The sequence below is a fragment of the Muscardinus avellanarius genome (genome assembly GCF_963383645.1).
Source record: "Muscardinus avellanarius genome assembly, chromosome: 6".
NCBI classification, from domain to species: domain Eukaryota; kingdom Metazoa; phylum Chordata; class Mammalia; order Rodentia; family Gliridae; genus Muscardinus; species Muscardinus avellanarius.
In genome coordinates, this window is record NC_137791.1 from 92996123 (window position 1) to 93022138 (window position 26016).

A 26016-nucleotide genomic window follows, 5' to 3' on the forward strand; every position below is an offset into this window, starting at 1 on the left:
AAGTTGCTTGGAGCCTAAGTAGCTGAGGCTGGCTTTGAACCTGTGCGATCCTCCTATCTCAGCTTCCCAATCGCTGGGATTACAAGCGTGTGCCACCACGCCCGGCAGTATTTTCATTTTTTAAATTTGACTACTAAAACTTTTTCTTTCTCCCTTTCTTTCTTTCTCTCCTTCTCCCTTTCTTTCTTTCTTTCTTTCTTTCTTTCTTCTTTTCTTTTTTTTTTTTAGTTGTTGCAGTATTGGAGATTGAATCCAGGACATTCTACCTCAGAGCTACACCCCCAGCCCTATTTTTTATTCTTTATTTTGAAACAAGGTCTCACTAACTTACAGAGAAAGGCCTCACTAAGTAGCTAAAGCTGGCCTTGAACCTGTAATCTTCCTGTTTCAGCCTTCCAAGTGCTGGGTTTGCAAGCATGTGCTACCACATCTGGCTCTGGATCCTTTTACTAAAGAAAGGATTGTATTTACTTAAGAAAGGGAAAGCTGTGTTAGTTTAAAAACCATGGAAAATCATAAAAGCTTGACTGAAAATACCAAGTTCTTCTATAAAATTAGAGTTAAAAGCAATGAATTAGAAAATGTTCCACATTCCTAGCCCATTTCCTATTCTTACAAAGCAATCTAAGGGTCAGGCATGGTGACCCACCCCTTTAATGCCAGTACTTGGGAGGCTAAATAGGATCCCAAGTTCAAGATCAGCTTCAGCAATTTAGAAAAACTCTTAGCAACCCAGAGAGACCTGTTTCAAAAGAAAAAATTAAAAAAGGGGCTGGGGGTGTAGCTCAGAGGCAGCATGTCCCTGGGTTTAATCCCCATTACTACAAAAATAAAGAAAACAATCAGGAGAAATCACTAAATGTGAAGAAAAATGCCAAAAGGTGGCATTCTAAAGTTCAACAAAAGATACAGCTTTTAAATGCAATTTGAATTCTTAAAGAACTGACATTTTGAATCAAATATAGCTTTGCCATCTTATTAACATGGCATAAATTGAGCTTTGCCTCCTCAGAGGTCAAATGGTATCTTGAGATCCAGAGGAAACAGGCATTCTTCAGAAGATGTAAAGAAGACTGTTGATGAGAAAGCCTATGTAATAGATTCAACAAGTTAGAAGTGGTGAAAGAAGGATCTCTAATTATCAAAAAATACAAAGAATAGGTACTAACCACCTGAAAAATATACACAATTCTCCCACATGGAGAAATATCACTCAATATATTAAAATGTCTAGTTTATGTTCCACAAATATTTACAGAATGTCTACTATATGTAAGGCATTATGCTTAAAGCTATAAAACTAAAGTCATATTAAGACATATTCTCTGCCTCTAAGAAGCTAATACTGTAGTGAGTGAGGCAGGCATATAAATCAATAGTTACTACAGGGTATAATGCTTCTGAGATATTTAAATAACACGTGAGATAGAGTCACAAAGGTCTGAGAAGAGTGCAAAAGGCCTTCGAGCCAAATCTACCCTTATCTGCTACCCTTTTTACAAATAAAATTAAGATTTTTAGACAAGGCATATGATTAATGAATTATTTAGATAATTAGTTATTGAATTAGCTAAGAGCATTTACTTCTTTAATTAGCTAAGCTTAGACACAAGACCCTTGGATTCAATCTCCAGCATATCTACCTACCTACCTACCTAAGTCTATCTCCCCCACCCCACAAACACATAAAATCCTTACCTCAGATACAATGATGTCCATCTGACGTCGCAATTTCCTTAGGGTATTCATAAGTTGTTCAGGATCTTTATGTATTCCAACCCAGCAGCCATTAACAAAAATCTTGGTTGCACTAAAACGAAAAATAAAAAGCATTTGCACTTGCTCATTCTATGCTAAGCTATAAAGATTAACAGTAATTTGAAAAGAAAACTCCTAGCAGAGCATAGTGGTGCATGCTTTTGGGAGGCTGAGACAGAAGGATCCAGGTTCATGGCCAGCCTCAGTTATTTAGTGAGGCTCTTTGCAACTCAGTGAGAACCTGTTTCAAAATAAAGAATAAAAAATAGAGCTGGGGATGTGGCTTGGAGATAGAATGTCCCTGGGTTCCATCCCCAGTACCACAGGAAGGAAGGAAGGAAGGAAGGAAGGAAGGAAGGAAGGAAGGAAGGAAGGAAGGAAGGAAGGAAGGAGAGAAAGGAAGAAAGAAAGCTCCTTCCATACATACTCAGCAATAGCAGCAGGAGAAATTTCTTCTAAATTTTCCATACTCCATTCTTCTAAAAACTCTAGAATTGGAGAAGGTTGAGATCCAACTGAAATATAAGCCATCAGGGCTAAATTCTTCACAAGTCCTACAGCATGGCCCTAAGAAATAAACCAAATAATTACACTGATTTTGTGCATGTCTATAAAAATTATTCTCCATAAACATTCTTCCTCCAATTTAAGATTTACTCGTATTTTCAAGAACAAGAATATAAATAATAGCTTAGCTCTAAACCACAATGTATAATTAAATTCTTAATAGTGATTATCCCTACATAAATATTCTATTTTTTTTTTTTCAGTACTAGGAATGGAACCCAGGGGCATTCTACCTCTGAGCTATACCCTCAGCCCTATTTTTTATTCTTTATTTTGAACAGGGTCTCACTGAGTTGCAAAGAGCCTCACTAAAGAGCTGAGGCTGTCCATGAACCATGATCCTCCTGTCACAGCCTCCCAAATGCTGAGATGACAAGCATGTGATTATCCCTACATAATTACCAGAAGACTTTCTGATCTGAACATAAATTCTAATGTATTACCTCTGGAGTCTCAGCAGGACACACCATTCCCCACAACGTATTATGCAACTGTCTTGGTTTTGCAAGCTTGCCATCTCTCCCAATAGGAGAATTTAAACGACGCAGGTGAGACAGAGTAGATGCAAAAGTCAGGCGGTTTAACACCTACAAAAAATAACAAATCATTAAAAGTTTAGGCAAATTTGTGATTCACACTATCATACTGAAACGATGTCATATTTTTATATATGATCCAATGAGCAAACTGTTCCCATCCCTCCTCTTTCTAACCTTTCTTTGAATAATCTAGCTCACCCCTATAACTGAACTATTCCTTATTATATTGTTGACAAATATGTAATTTACAACTCTAAGATACCACATAAACATTTTATGGTCTGTCTCCAAACATGGACATTAGTTCTACAGGACAAAGATTTTCTTATCTTGTTCTCAGTTGTATTTCAGCACCTAGAATAGTACTTGTTATACATTAGCAATTGAATAAGTGTTAAATACTACCAACTCACAACCCACTGACCACAGGAAACATTAATAATCCACCCCAGTACTTTTCCCAAGCTGAAGCCTCTCAATCTAAGACAGATGCAAATATCCATTACTAATACTTATAAGACATTCAAATTTGTGAAACCAGCATCACAAAACCAAGTATACTCAATAAATCCTTATGGAGTTAAATGGAACTATAAGTGTAATTTTGCTATCAGCAATCTTCTAGAATTTCTTAAGAGCATCTAGGTTTCTAAGAAATCAGAAACTTGAATTTGGTGTCTGAATGCTACATCAGTCGAGTAATGCCACAAAATTCCATAACACTAGGTAAATACACTAGAGGTTATCAATCTTATATAAAAATCAAACATTTTATTCTTTTATTTTAAAACAAGGTCTCACTAAGATGCAGAAGGCCTCACTAAGTTGCTGAGACCTACAATCCTCCTGTCTCAGCCTTCCCAGTCCTGGGATTAAAAGCATGTGCCACCATGCTCAGCCAATATGGAGTTTTTAAAAAGACAAAAATTTAGCCAGGCGTCGTGGCGCACACTTGTAAGCCCAGCATTTGGGAAGCTGAGACTGGAGGATCGCAGTTCACAGCCTCAATTACTTAGTGAGGCCCTTTGCAAGTCAGTGAAACCCTGTTTCAAAATAAAGAATAAAAAATAGGGCAGGAGGTGTAGCTCAGAGGTTGAATGCCCCTGGGTTCCATCCCCAGACCCACAAAATAAAAACCAAAAATTTCACTAACAGACTATTTCAACTCCTAAGCAGTTAGCCTAATTTATTAACTATCTTGAGTTTCCAAACTGCAAGCCAAAAATTTTAAAGTCTCTCATACTAGTGCTAGTCACTAATTAAAAAAAAAAAAATCATTTCCCTAATTCAAAAGCCCCCAGTTATTTTACATTTTACCAAGAAAAGAAAAATCGAAATAACTTACATTCAATAAATGACTCTACTAGTCCTAAAACATTTTTTCTTTGAATACTACAATCACAGTTAACAACCCTACCTGAGATACTCCAGCTCTGGCTTGATGAGCTTTCTTTTGGTCACCCCAGTTTCCAGTAGCTAAAGAATATTTCAGGCCATCGGATATGATTCTTGTTTTAATTGCCAATTCCAAGTTAAAATCCTTTCCTCGGTCAATAAACTTCTGTGCGTAGATTCGTACTTCCTTCAGCAAATTCTTAAACATACTGACAAATAAAAGGGTATTGTTTTAAACAGGTAAAAGTCTACAACATGTGTTCTCAACAAACAACTAACCGAATGGGGTGTGTGTATGTGTATGTGTGTACAATACATGCACATATGGGGCAGAGAAACAGTTAGAAAACGTGTCAAAAGAGGCTCCTTAGTGAGGCAATAACCAAAAAAGGCTGACTAATACTAATCTACAACACACTAGCAAAACACTGCTAATATTAATTATCCCTTTGGAGGCTGGCCCAGGTTCACGGCCAAACTCAGCTACTAAGTGAGACTCCCCGTAATTTAATGAGACCCTACTTCAAAATAAAGAATAAAAAAAAAATAGGGATGGGAATATAGCTCGGAGGTAGAACACCCCTGGGTTCAATTCCCTTTACCACAAAAAAATAAATAAAAAATACAAAAGCAAGCCGGGCTTGGTGGCGCATGCTTGTAATCCCCGCACTTGGGAGGCAGAGACAGGAGGATCGCGCAGGTTCAAAGCCAGCTGTGCTGGCTTAAGAGACCCTGTTTCCAAATAAAAACAAAATAAACAAAATAAAAACAAAAGCAAAACTAATAAATTTCCAAAAGCCGGGCATGGTGGTACAGAGTTGTAAATCCCAGCATTTGGGAGACTGAGACAGGAGGATCACTGTTCATAGACAGCCTCAGCTACTTAGGTCCTTTGCAACTCAGTGAGAACCTGTTTCAAAATAAAGAATAAAAAAATAGGCTGAGAGTGTAGTTAGGAAGTAGAATGCCCCTGGGTTCCATCCTTAGTACTGCAAAAGAAATAAAATAAAAAAGACTAAAAAACATTTTGTAGAAAGCTACCAGAGAAGCAGGGCAGGGTGGCGCATGCCTGTAATCTCAGTACTTGGAAGGCTGAGCAGGAGGATTGCAGGTTTGAGGACAGCCTTAGGAACTTAGTGAAACCCTGTTTCAAACTAAAAAATAAGATAGGGCTGTGGGTGCAGCTCAGATGTAGAATGACCCTGGGTTCCATCCCCAGAATAAATTGTGTTCATGAACATTAGTAGCCATGAATCATAATGAAATCGGGACAAGGAACAAAGAGAAAACAGAAAATTTCAGGTATAGCTAATATGGGTACCAAGATGGTCTAGCACTCTCATGTGTAACCACTAATCTAAAGTGAATCTCCTAAGGCAGAGTGGTACATACTTCTAATCCCAGTACGTGGGAGGCTGAGACAGGAAGATCAGATTCAAGGACAGCCTCAGCATCTTAGCGAGGCCTTCAGCAACTTAGCAAGACCTTGTTTCAAAATAAAAAATAAAACAGGAAGCCAGGCGTGGTGGTGCACACTTATAATCCCAGCATTTGAGAGGCTGAGATAGGAAGATCACAGTTCATGGCCAGCCTCAGCTACCCAGTGAGGACCTTTGCAACTCAGTGAGACCCTGTTTCCAAATAAAATATAAAATAGGTCAGGGTAGCCTGGAGGTAGAAGGCCCCTGAGTTCCATCTTTAGTACCACAAAAAAATAAATTAAATAAATAAAATAATTAATTAATTAAATTAAATAGGGCTGGGGCTGTAACTGGGTGGTAGAATGCCCCTCCCTGGGTTCAATCTCCAGTACTGCAATAAATAAATTAAGTAAATATCCCTACTTGAACAATTTAATTTTGCAATTTCTTACCCTCTAAATAAGAATGCAAGTAGTGGTCCAGCAAGATCCAATCTCTTGTTTCCATAGTGATCTCTGTCATCTAGTTCTCTTCTACCCAAAGCTGCCAGAAGTAATCTATGAACCATATACCTTAAAAAAAAAAAAAAAAAAGAAGGAAAGAACTGAAAAGGAAAACCCTTGGTTTTGGCTTTTTTTTCCTTTAATGTATATAAAAAACAAAAATTTTTATATCTTCAGTTTAAGGAAAATACGTTAACTCAATTATATCTTGGTAAAGAACTAAAAACAAAATTTAACATACCCCAAGAAATAGGCTTTTTTGGTCTCACAAAAATCACTGACACCAACATGAGGGAGCATTTCTTTTTGTAAGACTTCTTTTGCATATTTAATTCTTTTTTCCTTAGTAACACCAGGCTTTGCCCCTCTTGAACCAATGAAATTCAATGCAACATTCTGTTCTTGGATGACAAAAGCTTCATCAAGAGAAGGTTTAACCTATCAAATGATTTACATAAAGTTATTTTCATACATATTTTTTATATTTTCACTTTATTTTTTGGCGGGGTTGGGGACAGAAACCAGAGACTTGTGCATGCTATGCAAGCACTCTACCACTGAGCTACATCCCCAGCATATTTTCACTTTAAATTAAATCAACTATCACTTAACAAACCATATATTCCTATGAACCCAATCAAATGTATAAATATTTTTGGAAAAAATCAAAGAATCACAAAATCGTAGGACCAAAACACCGCAAAGATCTAAAGATTTGTCAACATTAACTCATAAACACAAGCAATTTTACTTCTTAGAGAAATAAAGTAATTCCACTATAGAGAGAAATGTGAGGCATGTGTTCTTTTAATCAATAGAAAAATAAAGTTCCTTATAGGTATCTCAAAAAAATTCAGAGAAATTCTGTGGTCCTATTAAATTTACTGAACTGCAAATGAACAAATGCCAGATTATTTTCAGTCTTGGTATTAAGCCCTTTTTTTTCCCTTCCCAGTAATGGGGCTGAACCCCAGGCCTCACACATGCTAGAAAAGTACTCTACTGCTGAGCCACATCCCCATTCATCTTATTTTTGCATCAGAATCTCAATAAAGTGCCCAGGCTAGCCTCGAACCTGCAATCCAAGTAGCTGGGTAGTCAGGTGTGTGCCATCACACTTGGCCAAGAGATTTTTTTAACTTATAAGTAAAACCATTCAATATTGTGTAAAGGCAACGAATTTAAAAGTGTACAACTAAAGAGCTCTGTATTCCGTACCGGCCACTATTTGTGGCCTTTCAGCTGCCATGCAATTAGTTTCCTCATCTACAAGAGGGTTAGAAAAATAAACTTAATGTCCCATTCTAATTCTAACATTCTGAATTTCCAACTTTACACAATAATGAGGATGAGAAATCAGAGATGGCATTCAGTAAATTTGGCATCTTCAAAGTGCTCCTTAATTTTATCACATGTACTAAAACGCCCTTCTTGTTTTTGACTTCCAATGTCTTTTTAACACAATTATGACACCAAAGATCAGAAGAGGACACATGGCTGGGCATGCTAACACACACCTATAATCCTAGCTAATCAGGAGGCTGAGATAGGAGAATCAAGCTCACAGCCAGCCTGAGCAACATGGTGAGGCCAGTTTCAAAATAAAATTTTATTTAAAAAGGGGCTTATGAAGTAGCTCAGTGGTAGTGTTCCCAGGTTTAATTCTCAGTACTAAAAGAAAAAAAAAAAGTCCTCCAAATTGTAACAAAACATCATGTGACTCTTAATGCAGTGTCCTGGAAAAACATGTTTCTGTATTTTTCCTGCCAAAATGCATAAATTGAATCTAGTCAGGAAGTATCTCAGTTCCAAATTGAAGAAAATTCTACAAAATAAATGGCCTATCCTCTTTAAAATTTTTGGTATTATAAAAGACAAAGGCAGGCCAAGGAAAGAGTTTTTAAAACTAAAAAGATGTCACCAGGCATGGTGGCGCACGCTTGTAATCCCAGCACTTGGGAGGCTGAGACAGGAGGATCGCACAGGTTTGAAGTCAGCCTCAGCTACTTAGTGAGGCTCTTGGAGCAACTTAGTGAGAGTCTGTTTCCAAATAAAGTATAAACTAGGTGTGTGAGTATAGCCCAGAGGTAGAAAAACCCCTAGTTTCCATTCCCAGTACCACCAAAAAAAAAAAAAAAAACTAAAAAGATGTAAAAACAAAATGGAATGAATGATCCTAAATTCGTTTCTTAGAAAAAAATATGCTACTAAAGACATTATCAGGATAAATGGAAAAAAATCTGAATAAGATCTGCAATTGACAATATTATAAATTTCACGATTTTAATAATTATACTGCAATTATGTAAGTGAATGCCTTGGTCCTTTGAAAGCATATGCTGAAGTGTTTATGAGGAAAGCAGCATGATGGCTGGACTTTAATTTCAAATGGTCCAAAAAAAGTAACATGTGAAAGCCAGGCATGGTGGTGCACACTTGTAAACCAATCATTTGGGAGGCTGAAACAGGAGGAACAAGGTTCGCAGACAGCCTCAGCTACTTGGTGAGGCCCTTTGCAACTCAGTGAGACCCTGCTTCAAAATAAAGAATAAAAAATAGGGCTCCGGGGTGTAGCTAGAAGGTAGAATGCCCCTGGGTTCCATCCTCTGTACCACACACACAAAAAAAAGTAACAAATAAGCCGGGCATGGTGAAACACGCTTGTAATCCCAGTACTTTCCCAAAACTTTCTTTCTCATTTTCCCTTTAACTAAATTGCACCAGATTTGTGTGCTTTTACAATTCTGTTTACTGTATCTTCATGCTGCTGCCACTCAACTCTGGTTGCCTCTAGTTTTCATGTCTATTTTACACAGAACTTTCAGAAGAGAAGCGTAGGCAGGGCTGAATGCTTTCACTACACAGTAAATGGCATGAGACTGTAACAGCTAAATTGCTCTTCAGAGAAGCTTTCTGCTACTATATGTTACGGTTAACAACAATAAGTACCTCTAAATCTCTTACAAAACACTAAGAATACATTTAGCTTTCACATTACCATTTCCATCATCTCTGGATCTTCAAAATCGTAAATAATGTGTTCCAAGATATCTCTGTCAGACACAAAACCTAATGCTCTGAACACAATAATGATAGGAACTTCTTGCTTGATATATGGTAGAGTTGCCACAATGCGCTGACCAATAGCACTCTTTTTTGCACCCTAGAAAAACAATCGTCATTAGAACATTAATATGCAAGAGATCAGAGTACCATAAAAACATCAAGAGAGCCATTAAATATATATATATATATATATATATGTTCATTGTAGGCATTTCAAAAGAAGCATGCCTTCTCATACTGACAAAGCTCCTATTTTTCAAAACCACTGGAACAGATTTACTAATTTTACAGACAGCCTAATCACTTACACTAGACAGAACTTCAACTGTCTTCCAACTGCCTGCCAGGAATCTCTAAAAATTATCAAATACTCCATTTGGAAATGACTTTTGCCTACCTAAGAATATAAACACGATTGATACCTTGCCATCCCCACCCCACAGGGACTGGGGGAGATTCTAGAAGAAATAGATGAAGGGTAAAGAGAGAATGAACACGAATAGACAAATATGAAAAAAAAAAAAAGCCAAGCACAAAATAAAAATTAGATATTAAATCAGAGCGGGTCTGTGAGGCTTCTCCTTGTTCAAATGTTTCAGCTTGGCAGCTTCTTATAAGCTTCTTTTTTCCAATTTCTTCTTCTTTAACTGTACACACATAGAGTAAGTTTTCCGCCTTACACTGTCATATCTAGCTACTGAGTTTTAGTCCTTTTTGCCACTTCATTTGCTCTTCCTTCTCTTGGCCTCATAACTCTACAGAATCATGATTCCTCTAGTAACAATTTGTCACACTCTTCCACTTGAGGCTTCCTTCCATAAAAAGTTTATTCCAACTCCTTTGTTCAGTAACAAGTTATCATAAATTACACCAAAGCTTCACCTTAATCTTTTTCCTGCACATTCAACCCTCCTATTTTCAACAACTATGTGGTTGTTTCTACTTTAATGTCAGTATTCCAGTCTATTGTTTCTTTTATAAAAAAAAAAAAAAACTCATTTCAGAGCAGGTGGAATATTCAAAAATAATGCTTACATCATGAACCTGTAATCCAAAATCTTTCTAAAATTAAACTCACTATTCTCTCTCCAAAATCAATTCTTGGAACTTTTCTAAATCACTATTCTTTCAAAATCTCAGGATAGAAATCATGAAATCCTAATTGGTTTATCCTCTTACTATAGCAAACTATTAAGTTCTGATGATTTTCCTTTCTCTGCCTCTAATTCATTCATTTTGTCCAGAGTTGAAAAAAAAAAAAAACACTCCCTAATAAGCTGTCCTTTTCATGGCCCTTCATAAACCAGGCAATTCTCTTCAACAAAGACTGTCCAGCACAATCACTTAGGGACTTATTCCAAATACTTGTAGCTAGGCCTCATTCACCACCACCACCATCCCCTTCATTTATTGGTTCAGCACCTGCAGAGGCAGGGGCTATTTTTTGTACTTTAAATTATCTTACATTTATTGATGTATTGATGTGGACTTCTAGTTAAGAACTCCTAATCCAGAGCCATTGTAATTATCTACTTCTCAGTTACTATTTAACCTATTTTATTCAGCTGGGTCAAAGATATTTTCTAAGGTAATTCCCTCCTCCACCAAAAATACCCTTCCAGTTTCTCTCTGCTTATCTATAAATCCATACTACCTTAAAAATTTTAACTCAAGACCTAACTTTTTTTGTTTTTGTTTTTGGCAGTACTGAGAATTGAACCCACCGAGGTATACCAAACTCTATTTCTCTATTTTTTATTCTTTATTTTGAAACAGGGTCTCACTAAGTTGCAGAGGGCCTCACTAAGTAGCTAAGGCTGCCTGAAAACCTCGATCCTTCTGTCTCAGCCTCCCAAGTTCTAGGATTATAAGTGAGCACCTTTACGCTGAATCTAAAGTCCTAAATTTTTATGGGCCACATCATTCTAGTAATCTCATCCTCCTCCTAAGTTTCTACAGATCTGCTTATATAATAGGTGTAATTTGGCCTCTGCAGTGTTAGTAACATTTAATTTTATTCTCAATAAAACCATTACTCTCATTGGGGGAGAGAAGTAGGTACTGAATCAAAGGGTCTATCTCCAGCTCTTTTAATTAATTGATTAATTTAGTGGTGCCAGGGATTGAGCCCAGAGGCATTTCACCTCCGATCAACACCCCTAGCCCTTTCAGCAACCTAGAAAGACCCTATTTCAAAACAAAACAAAATAAAATAAAATAGGGCTGGGTGCATAACTCAAGAGGTAAAATGTTCTTGAGTTCCATTCATCCCCTAAACCAAAAAAGAATTTAAAAGGGGGGGAGGGTGCTGGACATAGCTCGGAGGTAGAATATCCCTGAGTTCAATCCCCAGTAACAAAAAGAGAAAAGAAAAAAGATTAAAAAAAAATTAAACAATCTGGAGCTAGGCATGGTGGCACATATCTAATCCCAGTACTTGGAAGGCTGAAACAGGAGGATCGCAGGTTCTAGGACAGCATCAGCTACTTAGTAAGGCCCTCTGCAACTTAGTGAGACTGTTTCAAAAATAAGAATAAAGCCGGGCATGGTGGCACACACTTGTAATCCCAGCGCTTGGGAGGCTGAGACAGGAGGATTGCACAGGTTCGGAGCCAGCCTCAGCTACTTAGTGAGGCTCTCAGCAACTTAGTGAGAACCTGTTCCCAAATAAAGTATAAAAACAGGTCTGGGAGTGTAGCTGGGAGGTAGAAAATCCCCTGGGTTCCACCCCAGTACCACAGAAAGAAAGAAAGAAAGAAAGAAAGAGAGAGAGAGAGAGAGAGAGAGAGAGAGAGAAAGAAAGAAAGAAAGAAGAGGGGAGGGGAGGGGAAGGGAGGGGAAGGGAGGGGAAGGGAGGGGAAGGGAAGGGAAGGGAAGGGAAAGGAAAGGAAAGGAAAGGAAGGGAGGGAGGGAGGAAGGGCGGGTGGTATAACTCAGAGATAGAATAACCCTGAGTTCTCCAGTACAGCTTTAAAAAGTTTTTTTTAATAACATAATTGGTACAGTAAATATTCAAACATGTTATCATTAGAGTTCATTACCATATGAACATGTCTTTGACAGGCAAGTTCTAAAATACCCAATGATCCCTGCCTCCTACTGTATTACCCTTGTATAATTCCCTACTAAAGATAGGCTGAAAATACCCAGGTGTGGAGGCACACACTTGTAATCCCAGTACATGGGAAGTTGAAACAAGAAGGATCACAGGTTCGCAGTCAGCCTCAGCTACTTAGTGAGGCCCTCTGCAACTTAGTGAGACCCTGTTTCAAAATAAAGAATAAAAGCCAGGCATGGTGGCGCACGCTTATAATCCCAGCATTTGGAAGGCTGAGACAGGAGGATCATGGTTCAAGAACAGACTCAGGAACTTAGTGAGGCCCTTTGCAGCTCAGTGTGACCCTATTTTAAAATAAAGAATAAAAAATAGGGCTGGGAGTGTAGCTCAGAGGTAGAATGCCCCTGGGTTCCATTTCCAGTACCGCAATAAATAAATAAATAAAATTTAAAAATAAAAAATAGGGCTGGAGGTGTTACTCAAGAGGTAGAATGCCCCTGGGTTCAATCTCCAGTACTGAAGAAAAAAAATAGAGAGAGGCTGAAGATACTGACTTTTGTCTAATAAAAAAAAAAAAAAAGAAAAGAAAAAAAGAAATGTGGTAGGGGCCGGGGGTGTAACTCAATGATAGAGCACATACTTTTCACATACAAGACCTAGGTTCAATCCCCAGCACCACAAAAAAGAAGTGGCAGCTTCTGTGATTTAAAGTTATAAAAGGAAAGTTTCCATTTTGCTTGTATACTCTCTCTCTGGGGCTCTTGTTGCATACAGCCTCTGAAGAAGCAATCTTCCATGCCTTCAGCTGCAGAATGGAGAGGCCCACATGGCAAGGAACTGAGAGAGGCGTCCAACCAACAGCCAGCAATGACCTGAAATGCCTAGTCCAACAGTCAGTGAACAACTCAACTCTGCCAGCAACCTGTGTAAATGAGCCTTGAAATGAGTGCAGGCCACACAAACATGTGGACTGTAGCCTCAGCCAGACAACCCAGCCAAGGGGACCCAGACTCCTGACTCACAGAAACTATGAAATAATAAATGTTCTACAGAGTAACCCGTCACATGGCAATAGGTAAATAAAAAAGCCTAACATATGACACCAACAACATGATCCAGAAGTTTTCTGACTAAGAATGCCATGTGGAAAATTACAAAACCAGGTGCAAAGGAATAAACAAATTACATCTTATCCCAGCCACACATACCTGTCCTCCTCTTGCTAGCATGCTAACCCATATAGTACTGGTTGGTCGGGAAGAATTCTCCAGACATGATCTGCACTCTCCTGTGTAGGCATATTTAGAATCCTTTTTGGCAAACACATAGACTGTGTTTGTTGCCATTTTCTCTTGAGCAATCAGAACCTACATGGACAATAATAGCCATAGCCATGAAAAACAAATGGTCAGTTGAGTAAGAAGAGTAAAATCTGCACCTAAATTTAATTTGATTGCATACGTTCAATAAAAAGAAATTATATTCTGCATAAATGCTTCATAAAAATATATAAGCTCTAACAAGTGACCAAATTGGTATTATATTCAGCCACAAAGTGTTTACAAAAGTTTAACTGTCACACCCTTAATAATTTAACTGTCATTTTCACATTATCCCGTGTGAACATTTACTTTTTTAATTTCAACTTCAATGATTTAAATTAATTATAAAGCCAGGTGTGGTGGCGCACGCTTGTAATCCCAGCATTCAGGAGGCTGAGACCGGAGGGTCGCGGTTCACAGACAGCCTCAGCTACTTAGTGAGGCCCTCTGCAACTTAGTGAGACCCTGTTTCAAACATAAAGAATAATAGGGCAGAGGGTGTAGCTCAGAGGTCAAATGTCCCTGGGTTCCAACCCCAAACCCGCAAAAAATAAATAAATAAATAAATAAATAAAGATAAAAAATTAATTATAATTATTTAATGTCCTAAAATAATGTTGGTATACCTTTTCTGATCCATTAATAATGAAATAGCCACCAGGATCCAAGGGGCATTCATTTAACTGACAGAGATCACGATCTGTTAAGCCATTCAACAGGCAGTAAGTAGAACGCAGCATAATTGGAATCTTTCCTATAAAAGTTTTCTGATGCTGAGTCTGAAGCTGTTCTTCGCCTTCCTTAATGACTGTTTTTGTTATATCAACATACAGTGGCGCAGAATACCTTTGAAAATAGAAATAGGTCACAGTTTAGCAACAGTAGGGTATTTGCTAAAGTGTAAACCCTCAAAGAACACTACATTTTCTGAATTCTATTGCAAAATCACTTGCTTATAAGGAAAATTTTTTTCTTACGTGAGATTTCTTAGTCTGGCTTCATTCGGCATCATTGCTGAAGGTGCGCCATCCCTTTCCCAATGGGTAGGCTTAGAGAGGTAAATTTGTTCAAACTTCAGCAAATATCTCGGCTGAAAATTAAACCAAAACACATAAAAGTGTAAGTGATAATCCATAAAAGTTTTAATAATCCCCCTGTAATTGACATTAACATTTTAAGTCGGAGCAGCTCTGAAAACTGGGACATATTATTCAATTGTACTGACATGAGGACTCTCCAGTGTCAACACCCACCCTGCATATATGTGAAGTTTTACACCTAAATGCTTTAAGGCAGAAGACCAAATTAAAAGAAAAAAAATTTTAATATGCCCAAGTAAGTTAAAATTGCACTCAACATCTGCTCTAAGTTTGTATCAAACTGCCAAATCTAATTATATTAATAACCTACACAGTTTCATATACCTTCTCGTTGGTTAGGATCAAAAGTATGAAGTGATCCAAGAACAAAGAGACAAATTCAGACAATTATAACTGCTCAAATATAATCAATAAAAGTCACGCATGGTGGCACGTGCCTGTAATCCTAGTGCTTGGGAGGCTGAGAAAGAAGGATCACAAGTTTGAAGCCAGCTTCAGCAACCTAGTGCGACCCCATTTCCAAACAAAAATAAAAAAGGACTAGGGATATAATTTAGAGGTAAAATGCCCCTGGGTTCAATTCTCAGTACTGCAAAGAAAAAAGTCTAATCAACAAATTATCAGGAAAACTAAACCTAGTTCTTTCAACTCTGCTTGACTATAACACAGCCCACAACAACAACAACAAAAAAGGATAAAAAGAAGTAAACATCTATTCACTGCTATGTAATAAAGCAAGATCCAAGAGTAGAAATTATCAAGATAAATGGATACTGGATTTCTCTCTAAATCAAATTTCACAGAAGATAGTAGTAAGCAGACACTTATCGAAGGGAAAATTATTGACCCCCAAGTCTCTCAAGCTGGAGTAGGTCAAAGGTAAAGAGAACTGGTAGTAATAATGAACCAAGAGGAAGGCAACCTCGTATTTCCTCCATCATTCTAATCTAGGAAATTACAGTACACTGAGGCGCTCCAAGATCCTCATCTGCCTCCAGCCTCTTTCCCTTCCAAGTAAACACCTTTTCAAAATGACTTTTCTAAAATAATTCTTTATGCACATTTTTAATAAGCTCTCAACAATACCTCATGACACCCAAAACTTTTGACAATCTGGCTCTATTTTATATTCTAATAAAACCTATCTAAAACTGATACAAGCAAGGAGAGGTGACACATACCTATCATCCCGGCTATTCAAGAGGCTGAGGCAGGAGGGTAAGTCCAAGGCCAGCCCTGGCAACTGAGAGAATCTGTCTCAATATAAAAGGAGCCAGGGATATAACTCAGAAGGGCAACTGCCTGGGATATACATGGCCCTCCCTGGGTTCAATCCCAAGCACCACCCCCAGGCCAAATCAATCTTTTTCTTTTAAAAGGCGATTTATATGAGGCTACCATAGCAAAACGCAGAATTATGTAAAACAACATGACATTTCTGGCTCACTTCTCATGATTCATATCTGAGTACCCTTTGCCAACTATTAAACACCTACTATCTGAATAATACTCGGGGTTTTGGATTACTTACAAAAACTCATGCCTCCATTAGTAAGAATCAATCAGGAGCTGATTGAAGATTCCACCAAGTACACTGCTAAAAACTCCAGCCAGGCGTGGTGGCGCACGCTTGTAATCCCGGCGGTCTCACAGGTTCCAAGCCAGCCTCAGCTACTTAGTGAGGCTCTCAGTAACTTAGTGAGACCCTGTTTCCAAATAAAGTATAAAACAGATCTGGAAGTATAGCCCGGAGGTAGAAAATACCCTGGGTTTCACTCCCAGTACCACACACAAAAAAAACCTCTCAACCTCCCCTACCCCCGCCATTCTAGGAATCAAACCCAGGAGCGCTCTACCAACAGTCACATCCCCAGACCAACCTACCTATTTATTATTTATTATTTATTTATTTTGTGGTACTGGTGATGGAATCCCATTTCATCCCACCTTTGAGCAACATCATTAGCTCTATTTTTTTTTTTCCAGTGCTGGGGATGGAACCCAGGGGTACTCAAACTCCACACTACACCTTCAGCCCTATTTTTTTATTCTTTATTTTGAAACAGGGTCTCACTGAGTTGCAGTCGGCCTCATCAAGTAGCTGAAGCCGCCTGTGAACCACGATCCTCCTGTCTCAGCCTCCCAAACGCTGGGATTACAGGCGTGCACCACCACACCCAGCTTTCTATTTTATTTTGGAACAGGATCTTGCTAAGTAGCTGAAGACCTCACTGAGTTGCTGAGGCTGACCTCAAACCTGTGATCCTCCTGTCTCAGCCTCCCCACCCTACGACTACTATTGATTTTTAACCCTTGCGGCAGGCAACAGAAGGGGTGACATTTCAAGCCAATTCTTGGAATAAGGGTCTTACCGGCTCTTCCACTTCTCCACTAGCATGCTGAGCTTCAGCTTGCAGGTCAATAGGGGGAGCATCTTCCACGATTCTTTGAACAGACATCTGAATGAACTCATCAAAGGAATCCAGCTGCTGTCTAACCAAGCCCTTCTCATCAAAATAGGAACTAGAAAAATATTTAAGTTCATAATCAGTTGAAACTCAGTTTGTTTTCTAGCGTATTTCCCCATTTTTAACATAATTCAATTCAACAAATTCTCACATGCCAACCACTTTCTGCCAATCACTGCATAAGATACTATGAGGTATGTAAAAAAGGAATAAGGCCAGCAGTTATTTTCTTTAAAGACCTTATTATTAAGTTTGGGGCAAAGAAACTTAAAACACAATGTTAAGAATTGTAAAGGAAACTCTGATGTACAAATGTCTTTTTTTATTTATTTATTTTTATTTTTGTGATACTAGAGGTGGAACCCGGGGCCTTTGCTACCTCCGGGCTGTACTCCCAGACCTATTTCATACTTTATTTGGAAACAGGGTCTCACTAAGTTGCTGAGAGCCTCACTAAGTACCTGAGGCTGGCTTCGAACCTGTGTGATCATCCTGTCTCAGCCTCCCAAGCACTGGGATTATAAGTGTGCGCCACCATGCCTGGCCAAATGTCTTTTTTTTTAAGTTTTTTATTTTGGTTCAATCCCCTAGGGACTAAACCCAGGGGCCTCCAAACTCCAGGTTACATACACAGCTCTTTTTATTTTTTACACTTATTATTTATATTAGGATCTTAATTAGTTGCTGAGACTGCAATTCTGTCTCAGCTTCCCAAGTATTCAGACTACAAAAGTGCACCAACATGCCTGCCTTACAAATATCTCTTATGGGCAATTTCATTCAACCTTTTTGAAACACTTCTTGAAAAAACTGTTGAAAGAAAATGGATAGTGAAAGCAGGTGTGGTGTCACACATCAATAATCACAGTTCTTGGGAGGCCGAGACAAGAGGATTGAAGCTTTGTGGCCAGCCTCAGCAATGTAGTGAGGCCTTCAGAGGTAGAACACTCCCCGTCTATCCCCAGTAACCTACCCCCCAAAAAGGACAGTGAAAGATAACAAAATTTTAACTTGAATAAGTGTGGGGGGGGATGATGACAGCTAAAATAGAAAATATATGAAAGTGTTCATTTTAGGTTAAAAATTATTAGTTCTTGGTCAGGCCTGGTAACACACACTTGTAATCCCAGTACTTGGGAGGCTGAGACAGGAGTATCACAGGTTTGTGGCCAGCCTCAACTACTTAGTGAGGCCCTCCACAACTGAGACCCTGTTTCAAAATAAAGAATTAAAAATAGGCCTGGGGGTGTAGCTCAGAGGTAAAATGCCCCTGGGTTCAATTTCTAGTACCTAAAAAAAAAAAAAAAAAAAATTAGTTCTAGAGGTACGGGTATTACTCAGTGGAAGAGCATGAGCTTACTCATGCTAAGTCCTAGAATAGAATCCCAGTACCAAAACAAAGACCATTAATTACTTTAAATATGTTAAGAGAGAGATAAAAGTAAGTCATTTAAGTGAAAAATGGAGCATAAATGAGAACTGAAAGCTAAGTGTACAGATACAGAAATTACAAGATGAAAATCCTAGAAAAGAAAATCCTAGTGTTCACAAGGAACAGACATTTGTTCAGGTGAGGGAAGGGGGAAGAAATACTTAGTAAGACACAAATAGATATAAATGCAAAGGGCAGCTCAGCAGATCACTCCCCCACTACCACCCAGGAAAGTCGCACTCACATGTAAAAAACACATGGACATTATTGCCTAATATAAATTGTAATGGTTTTTATGAAAAACTTAAAATGAGGAGTTTTTATGAAACTATATGCTTCATTACTCCAGGAAAATGAACCCTAACTACTTTCCCTAAAATCATTAGAATGGTACTCCACTGGAATGTTATGCTTCAGAGCTAAAAATGTAGATAAGTAGTAAAGCACTTGTCTCACACGGACAAGGCCCTGGGTTCAATCTGTAGCACCACCACCAAAAAATAAAATAAAATAAATAAATTTCATCTAGCCAGGCGCAGTGGCATGTGCCTATAAGTTCTAGCTATTTGGGAAGCTGATAATAAGAAGGGAAGCTTGAGCCAGGAGTCTGGGGCCAGACTAGGCAATATAGATATAGACCTCTATTCATTTAAAAAGAAAGAAAGAAGGAAAGAAGGAAAGAAGGAAAGAAGGAAAGAAGGAAAGAAAGTCATACACAGTGGCACACCCAGATAAACCCAGCTACTCAGGAAGTTGAGGGAGAGGGGTCTCAAATCTGAAGCCAGTCTCGGCTACTTAATGAGACCCTGCCTCAAAATAAAAAGGCCTAGGCATGTAGCTCAGTGGTAAAGTATTTGTCTAGCATGTACAAGACTTTGGAATTAATCCCCAGTACTACAATAAAAAAAAAGAAAACATAAATTTTCGTCTGACAATAAGAAAGCACCTGAAGTCAACTAAAATTTTAAAAATCAATAATTTTTTTTAAAAAAGGGCTAGGGATAGAGCTCAGAAGAATGCCCGAGTTCAATCCCTAGTACCAAATTAAGAGAAAAAGAAAAAAGAGTATGTGTGTGTGTACAGAGAGAAAAGACAAAAGAAAGTAGTATACAGTTAATATCTAAGAAACCCAGGTGAAGTGTATAAATGAATTATTCATGTAACTCTCCTGTAAGTCTGAAATACTTTAAAAATAAAAGCTAAATAAATAATTTTTAAAAACTATCACATAGCATATTCATGGAAAACATCTACCTCAGGAACAAAATAAGTAAGAAATCTTAGATTTTATAGCATTTGGAGGCGAGGGAGTACTAGGCATTCTATCTTCGAGCTACATAGGAACCCGAGCCTTTTCTTATTTTTTTATTTGGAAACAAGGTCTTGCTAAGTTGACGAGATTCTCACTAAGTTGCTGAGGCTGTCCTAAAACCTGCGATCTTTCTGTCCTGCCTCACAAGTACTAGGACTAGAGGTGTATGCCGCCACACCAGGGTACAGGGGCATTTATTTATTTACTTATTTATTTTTGTGTGTGGTATTAGAGATGGAACCCAGGGGCTTTCTACCTCCAGGCTATACTCCCAGACCTATTCTCTATTTTATTTGGAAACAGGGTCTTACTAAGTTCTGAGAGCCTCACTAAGTATCTGAGGCTGGCTTCGAACCTGTGAGAGCCTCCTGTCTCAGCCTCCCAAACTCTGGGAATACAAACGTGTGTCACCACTCCCAGCTGGTAGAGGGGCTTTTAAAGCATATTCAGTTTGATCTAAAAAGTTACCTGATTACAATCCAGCATGCTTCTTGCCACAAATCTGGGGTGATTTCATCATCTTCCTCATCATATTGCATATCTGCAATAACAAAAATGTACTCATTTGAATATGTCACTAGGTAACACCTTCCTTTTATGATTTAATCTCTGCTGAATAAAAAGTAATCCCTTTACCACACTTTTCTAAAATTTTCAGTGATTTACTTTAACAAAATAATGTCAAGGTCACATAGGTATTCTCCCCACATACAGAGATTTGATTACAAAGGTTCAATTTATGTTGTATAAATTTGTAAGTTCTCCATCTTTTCCAGAAAGTTCCTGTAATTTTCATCTATAGCTAATACTAATGGTAACTAGGAGAAAGCTATACACAGTGCTCTAACCAATAAACTCCTTCGGTGGCTGCAGGCTGGGATCAAGGAAATGAGGAAGAACCAGAAAAGGGTTCCAATAGATGAACAATATCCTAAGGTAGGGCGCTATATAACAGTGACATTTCATATACCCACAGGTATTTGGCACATTCAAGAAAGAATGAAAAATAATGTTACTAAAGAATGGAGGGTGAAATGACAAGTGGGGTAAAAAGAGTTTGCTCTATACCCAAAGACTTGAGGGACCATTCTAAGATTTTAGTGGGGATACAACTAGGTCACTGTGGCTGGTGTGAAGAGTGGCTTGGAGAGATTAAACTAGAAGCACACACACTAGAAGTATTCTCGCCAAAAGAGGTAGTAGCATGAACCAGAACTGTGGCAGTGGGGATAGGAAAAAGCAACCATAATTGATGTAATGAGAAGAAAGAATCATCAGGATTTGGTAGCTGATTAGATATGGGGGCAAAAGACAAGAATCAAATATGATGCCCGGCCAGTCATGGTGGTACATGCTCACAGTTCCAGTACATGGGAGACTGAAAACAGAAAGATCTCAAGTTCTAAGCCAAACTCAGCAACTAAAGTGAGCCTCTAAGCAACTTATCAAGACTGTTTCAAATATAAAAAGGGCTCGGGGTGTAGCTCATTTTTACTGGGTTCAGTCCCCAGTAAAAATAAACAAATTAATTTAAAAAAATAAATGATGACCAGAAGTTGGACAAAAAGGTGCAGTCCCAGCTACTCGGGAGGCTAAGGTGGGAGGATCACTGAGGTTAGGTGTTTGGGGGCAGATCTTGCCTCAAAAATTAAAGAAAACAAAAAAATAGAGGCCATGTTGGCACGCACCTATAATCCCAGTACTTGGGAGCCTGAGACAGGAGGACTAAGGTTCAAGGCCAGTATGATAACTAAGGAGACACTATTTCAAAATAAAAAGGACTGGTGTTACAGTTTCAGAGGTAGAATGTCTCTGAGTTCAATCTCCAGTACCAAAACATAAATAAGTAAAAGAAACAAACAAAAATATTGATGCCCTGGCTTCTGGATTCCATAACCAGAAAGGAGGGTGGTAGCATTCACTGAGATAGAAAACAGAAGGCAGAGTTGGAAGGGCAAAGGACAAAACACAGTGAGTCTGGACAAGGATGAATGTGAAGAGTGTGGGTGATGCCCATTTGTCTAGCAGCAGTTAGTATGCAAGACATTTGAATTGGAAATACATATTCAAACGTTACCCACATGAAAACAGTAACTGAACACCTGAACTGGATATATATTCAGAAGTTACCCATATGTAAGAAGTAACTGAAGTCATGGAAAATGAATGAATCATTATATACTCTTTGTTTTTTAACTACTATCTTAGCTGAAAGAAAATTCAAAAATGTTTTTTATAGCTTATTTATTTTTGGGTACTGGGAAAATGAACCCAGAGGCATTTTGCCTTAGAGCTACTCCTCAAGCCCTTTTTAATTTTGAAGCAGGGTCTGGCTAAATTGCTGAGGCTGGCCTAGAACCTGTGATCTTTCTGTCTCAGCTTTCTGAATGTTGGGATTACAGATATACATGTGTCACATGCTAGCTAAACTTGTTTTTGGGTAGGTAATATATTATCATCACTCACAAGCCAAAAAATAGAGAAGTATTAGTTTGATGTCTCAGGTTGGTGTCTCATTTTTATCATCTGTCCAGTTAGAACCCTTCCACGGTATACTGGTAATTACTGTTCTTAACATTAGGTGTTTTTTTTTTTTTTAATTTTTGGTGGCACTGGAGATTGAACCCATAGGCATTCTACCTCTGAGCTAAACCCCCAGCCCAATTTATTTGTTTATTTATTGGAAACAGTGTCTTACTAAGTTGCAGAGGGCCTTGCTAAGGCTTTTAACCTGTGATCTTCCTGTCTCAGCCTCACAAGTACTGGGATTACAAACATATGCCACTGTGCCCAACTGTTCTTAGATTATTTATTTGTTTGTTTATTTATTGTGGTACTAGGGATGGAATCCAGGAGCATTTGACCTCTGAGCTACACCCTGAGCCCTATTATTTCTTCTTTAGTTTGAAACAGGGTCTCACTGAGTTGCAAAGGGCCTCAATAAGCAGTAGCTAGTATTACAAGCCTGAGCCACCACGCCCAGCCTATTATTTATTTTTACATGCATATTTAAGCAAATGCAAATTGGGTTATAGTTTCCTTTATAATAAAGTAAAAATTGAACTTTTCTACAATGTCCTTGCAAAATATCCTAGATCTACTAAATATCTAGGATATTTTCATATCAGTACGTAGAGTATCCTCATTCTTTCCCTCACAGCTACTTGGACTATATGGATGTACCATAACTTAAGTTGTCTCTTACTGATGAATATTTATTTCCAGTCTTTTCTGGTTCAAACTGTGATGCAGTGACTAATCTCATTCATATTATTTTACCCAAATGTGTTTGTAGAATAAATTCCTGGATAAGAATTGTCAGCTCAAGGCCGGGCATGGTGGCGCACGCTTGTAATCCCCGCGCTTGGGAGGCGGAGACAGGAGGATCACGAAGGTTCGAAGCCAGCCACGCTGGCGTAAGAGACCTGTTTCAAAAATATAAAATAGGTCTGGGAGTGTAGCCCGGAGGTAGAAGGGCTTCCAGGAACCCCAGTACCACCAAAAAAAAAAAAAAAAAAAAAAGAATTGTCAGCTCAAATTTTTAAATAGAAGATATAAGACTGAGCCGGGCATGGTGGCGCATGCTTGTAATCCCCGCACTTGGGAGGCGGAGACAGGAGGATCACAAAGGTTTGAAGCCAGCCGCGCTGGCTTAAGAGACCCTATTTCCAAATTAAAAAAAAAAAAAAGCATAAAATAGGTCTGGGAGTGTAGCCCGGAGGTAGAAGGGTTTCCAGGAACCTCAGTACCACCAAAAAAAAAAAAAAAACAGATATAAGACTGAGAATGTTAAACAGATTTTATTTTATTTTATTGTGGTGCTGGAGATGAAATCCAGGGGCCTTCTACCTCCAGGCTACACTCCCAGACCTATTTTATATTTTATTTGAAAACAGGGTCTAAGTTGCTGAGAGCCTAAGTAGCTGAGGCTGGCTTCGAACCTGTGCGTTCCTCCTGTTTCAGCCTCCCAAGTACTGGGGTTAAGCAGCTTTTAAACTTAAAGCTTTAGCTTTTATTTTCTCCCTGAGGTAGCTCAAAGAATAAGAAGAAATGTGAGAGATGGCCAAGGAATTGGGAGCTCAAAGAAAATGAAGTTTGATGTGGAAAAGGGAATATGGAGGGCCAGGCATGGTGGCTCACGCTTATAATCCCCGAGCTTGGGAGGCGGAGACAGGAGGGTCGGGCAGGTTTGAAGCCAGCGCACTGGCTTAAGAGACCCTGTTTCCAAAAATAAAATAGGTCTGGGAGTGTAGCCCGGAGGTAGAACGGCTTCCAGGAACCCCAGTACCACCAAAAAAAGAAAGAAAGAAAGAAAAGCGAATAGGGAGCCTGTGTGTGTGTGTGTGTGTGTGTGTGTGTGTGTGTGTGTGTATATAACTGGGAGTTGAGCCCAGGCGCATTCTACCTCTGACCTACACCCCCTTTATTTTACTCTCTATTCAGAAACAGGGTTTCAGTAAGTCGAGGGGGGCCTCAGTAAGTAGCTGAGGCTGGCCATGAACCTGCAATCCTCCTGTCTCAGCCTCCCAAGTACTGGGATTACAAGCGTGAGCCACCATGCCCACCTGCGAGCTTTTAAAATACATGAGCCGGGTGTGGTGGCTCACGCTTGTAATCCCGGCGCTTGGGAGGCTGAGACAGGAGGATCGCGCAGGTTCGAAGCCAGCCTCAGCTACTTAGTGAGGCTCTCAGCAACTTAGTGAGACCCTGTTTCCAAATAAAATATAAAATGGGTCTGGGAGTATAGCTCGGAGGTAGAAAGCCTCTGGGTTCCACCCCCCAGTACCACTAAAAAAATAAAATAAAATACATGAAAATATACTAAATATGACTAAGAATTCTGTACGTAAAAACTAATAAGACATATTGGTCCTCTTCAGAGGAAAGCATACAATCTGAGAAATGTGTCATTTTGTGGGAAGAGGAAATAGTGTGTGAGGTTCTGTATATTGAACCCTGGAAATGCTCAACTACTGAGCCACAACCCCATCCTTATTAATTTTGTCTTAGTTTTTAAAAGTTTCGATAAATTACCGGGGCTGGCCTCGAATCTGCGATCGTCCTATGTCAGCCTCCTAAATACTGGGATTACAGAAGCCCACCACGGCGCCCAGTTTAGAAAACTTAAAGGCCATCTTTTAAGGCAATTTACTTAGACAAGACAGCATAAAGAAATGCCAAACTAAACTAGCATTCCCCCTCCAATACGCTTTGCCCCTTGAGTATTTCTAGACCCTAGCACAATGTCTGGCACAAAGTCGATGCTCAAAAGTCGAGCTATGCCACAAATCGATTGTGAACTAAGTAAATTTTTTTAAAGGGGCCCTTTGTTTCTAAGTCTAAACAAGGAAACTGGTCTTAAGGTTCTGCGCACATACAACACGGGAAGGTGGAGTCATCTAACAGAAGGAGACGGAGAAGAGATCACTAACAGAAGGAGACGGAGAAGAGATCACTAGTCAACCTGCCTGGGAACGCTACCCCCACGTTCCCGGGCCCTGCGCCTCTCCGAAACCCAGCTCGGCTCCCGGGACCAGAGGCGGGGAGCGCGACCCCGGCTCCGCGCGGCGGGCGAGGCCCCTGGCGTCGATCCATCCCGCCCCCCACAACCCCTGCCTAAATGGGTCGCCGCGGAGTATGTGTCGAGTGGTCACCTACCCTCGTCTGCGTCATACATCTTGGCAAAGGTTTCAGGGGCTCTTAGCTCTTGAGATCACAGACAGAGGAGCACGGCAGCCGCCGGATCCGGGGGACTCGCGGAGCGGCTTCCGTCTCCGGCGTTCCCAGAATCCTCTGCGTCTCACACCGGAGACCGCCGGCCCGGGCGCCGAGTGGGAACTGCGCCTGCGCGAACGGCGGGGTACGGCCGCACCGGGGCCGCTGCGCATGCGTAAAGAGTCGCCGGCAGCAGATTGAAAGGATAATGCCTAAGCACAAGGTTGTGGACCTGCACGCGAGTGTTTGAGTGTTTTGGGGGGGGGGGTGTGATCCTGTGCTATCATCTGAATGTGTCCCCCAAAATTCATGTGTTGAAAATTTCAACAGCAAATTCATGTTAATGGAACTCGGAGGTGG

The 26016-nt window shown here is 39.4% G+C and overlaps 1 protein-coding gene across 2 annotated transcripts in view; it reads right to left on the reverse strand.

Annotated features, from left to right (window-relative positions):
• POLR2B (RNA polymerase II subunit B) overlaps positions 1-25618 on the reverse strand; it is a gene marked incomplete at both ends in the record, with an annotated part of 42945 nt that extends 17327 nt beyond the window's left edge. Inside the window, 13 exons of one of the 2 annotated variants that reach the window (XM_080697569.1) lie at positions 1699-1810; positions 2186-2325; positions 2769-2912; positions 4282-4468; positions 6133-6252; positions 6425-6621; positions 9182-9346; positions 13516-13674; positions 14256-14475; positions 14607-14719; positions 17102-17252; positions 20410-20482; positions 25600-25618. In XM_080697569.1, the coding sequence (XP_080553695.1) occupies positions 1699-1810; positions 2186-2325; positions 2769-2912; positions 4282-4468; positions 6133-6252; positions 6425-6621; positions 9182-9346; positions 13516-13674; positions 14256-14475; positions 14607-14719; positions 17102-17252; positions 20410-20482; positions 25600-25618 (1800 nt within the window). Of the gene's footprint in view, positions 1-1698; positions 1811-2185; positions 2326-2768; positions 2913-4281; positions 4469-6132; positions 6253-6424; positions 6622-9181; positions 9347-13515; positions 13675-14255; positions 14476-14606; positions 14720-17101; positions 17253-20409; positions 20483-25599 lie in introns of those variants that run through there. The other variant, XM_080697570.1, reaches the window with a different exon arrangement.
• Positions 25619-26016: the final 398 nt, after the last annotated feature.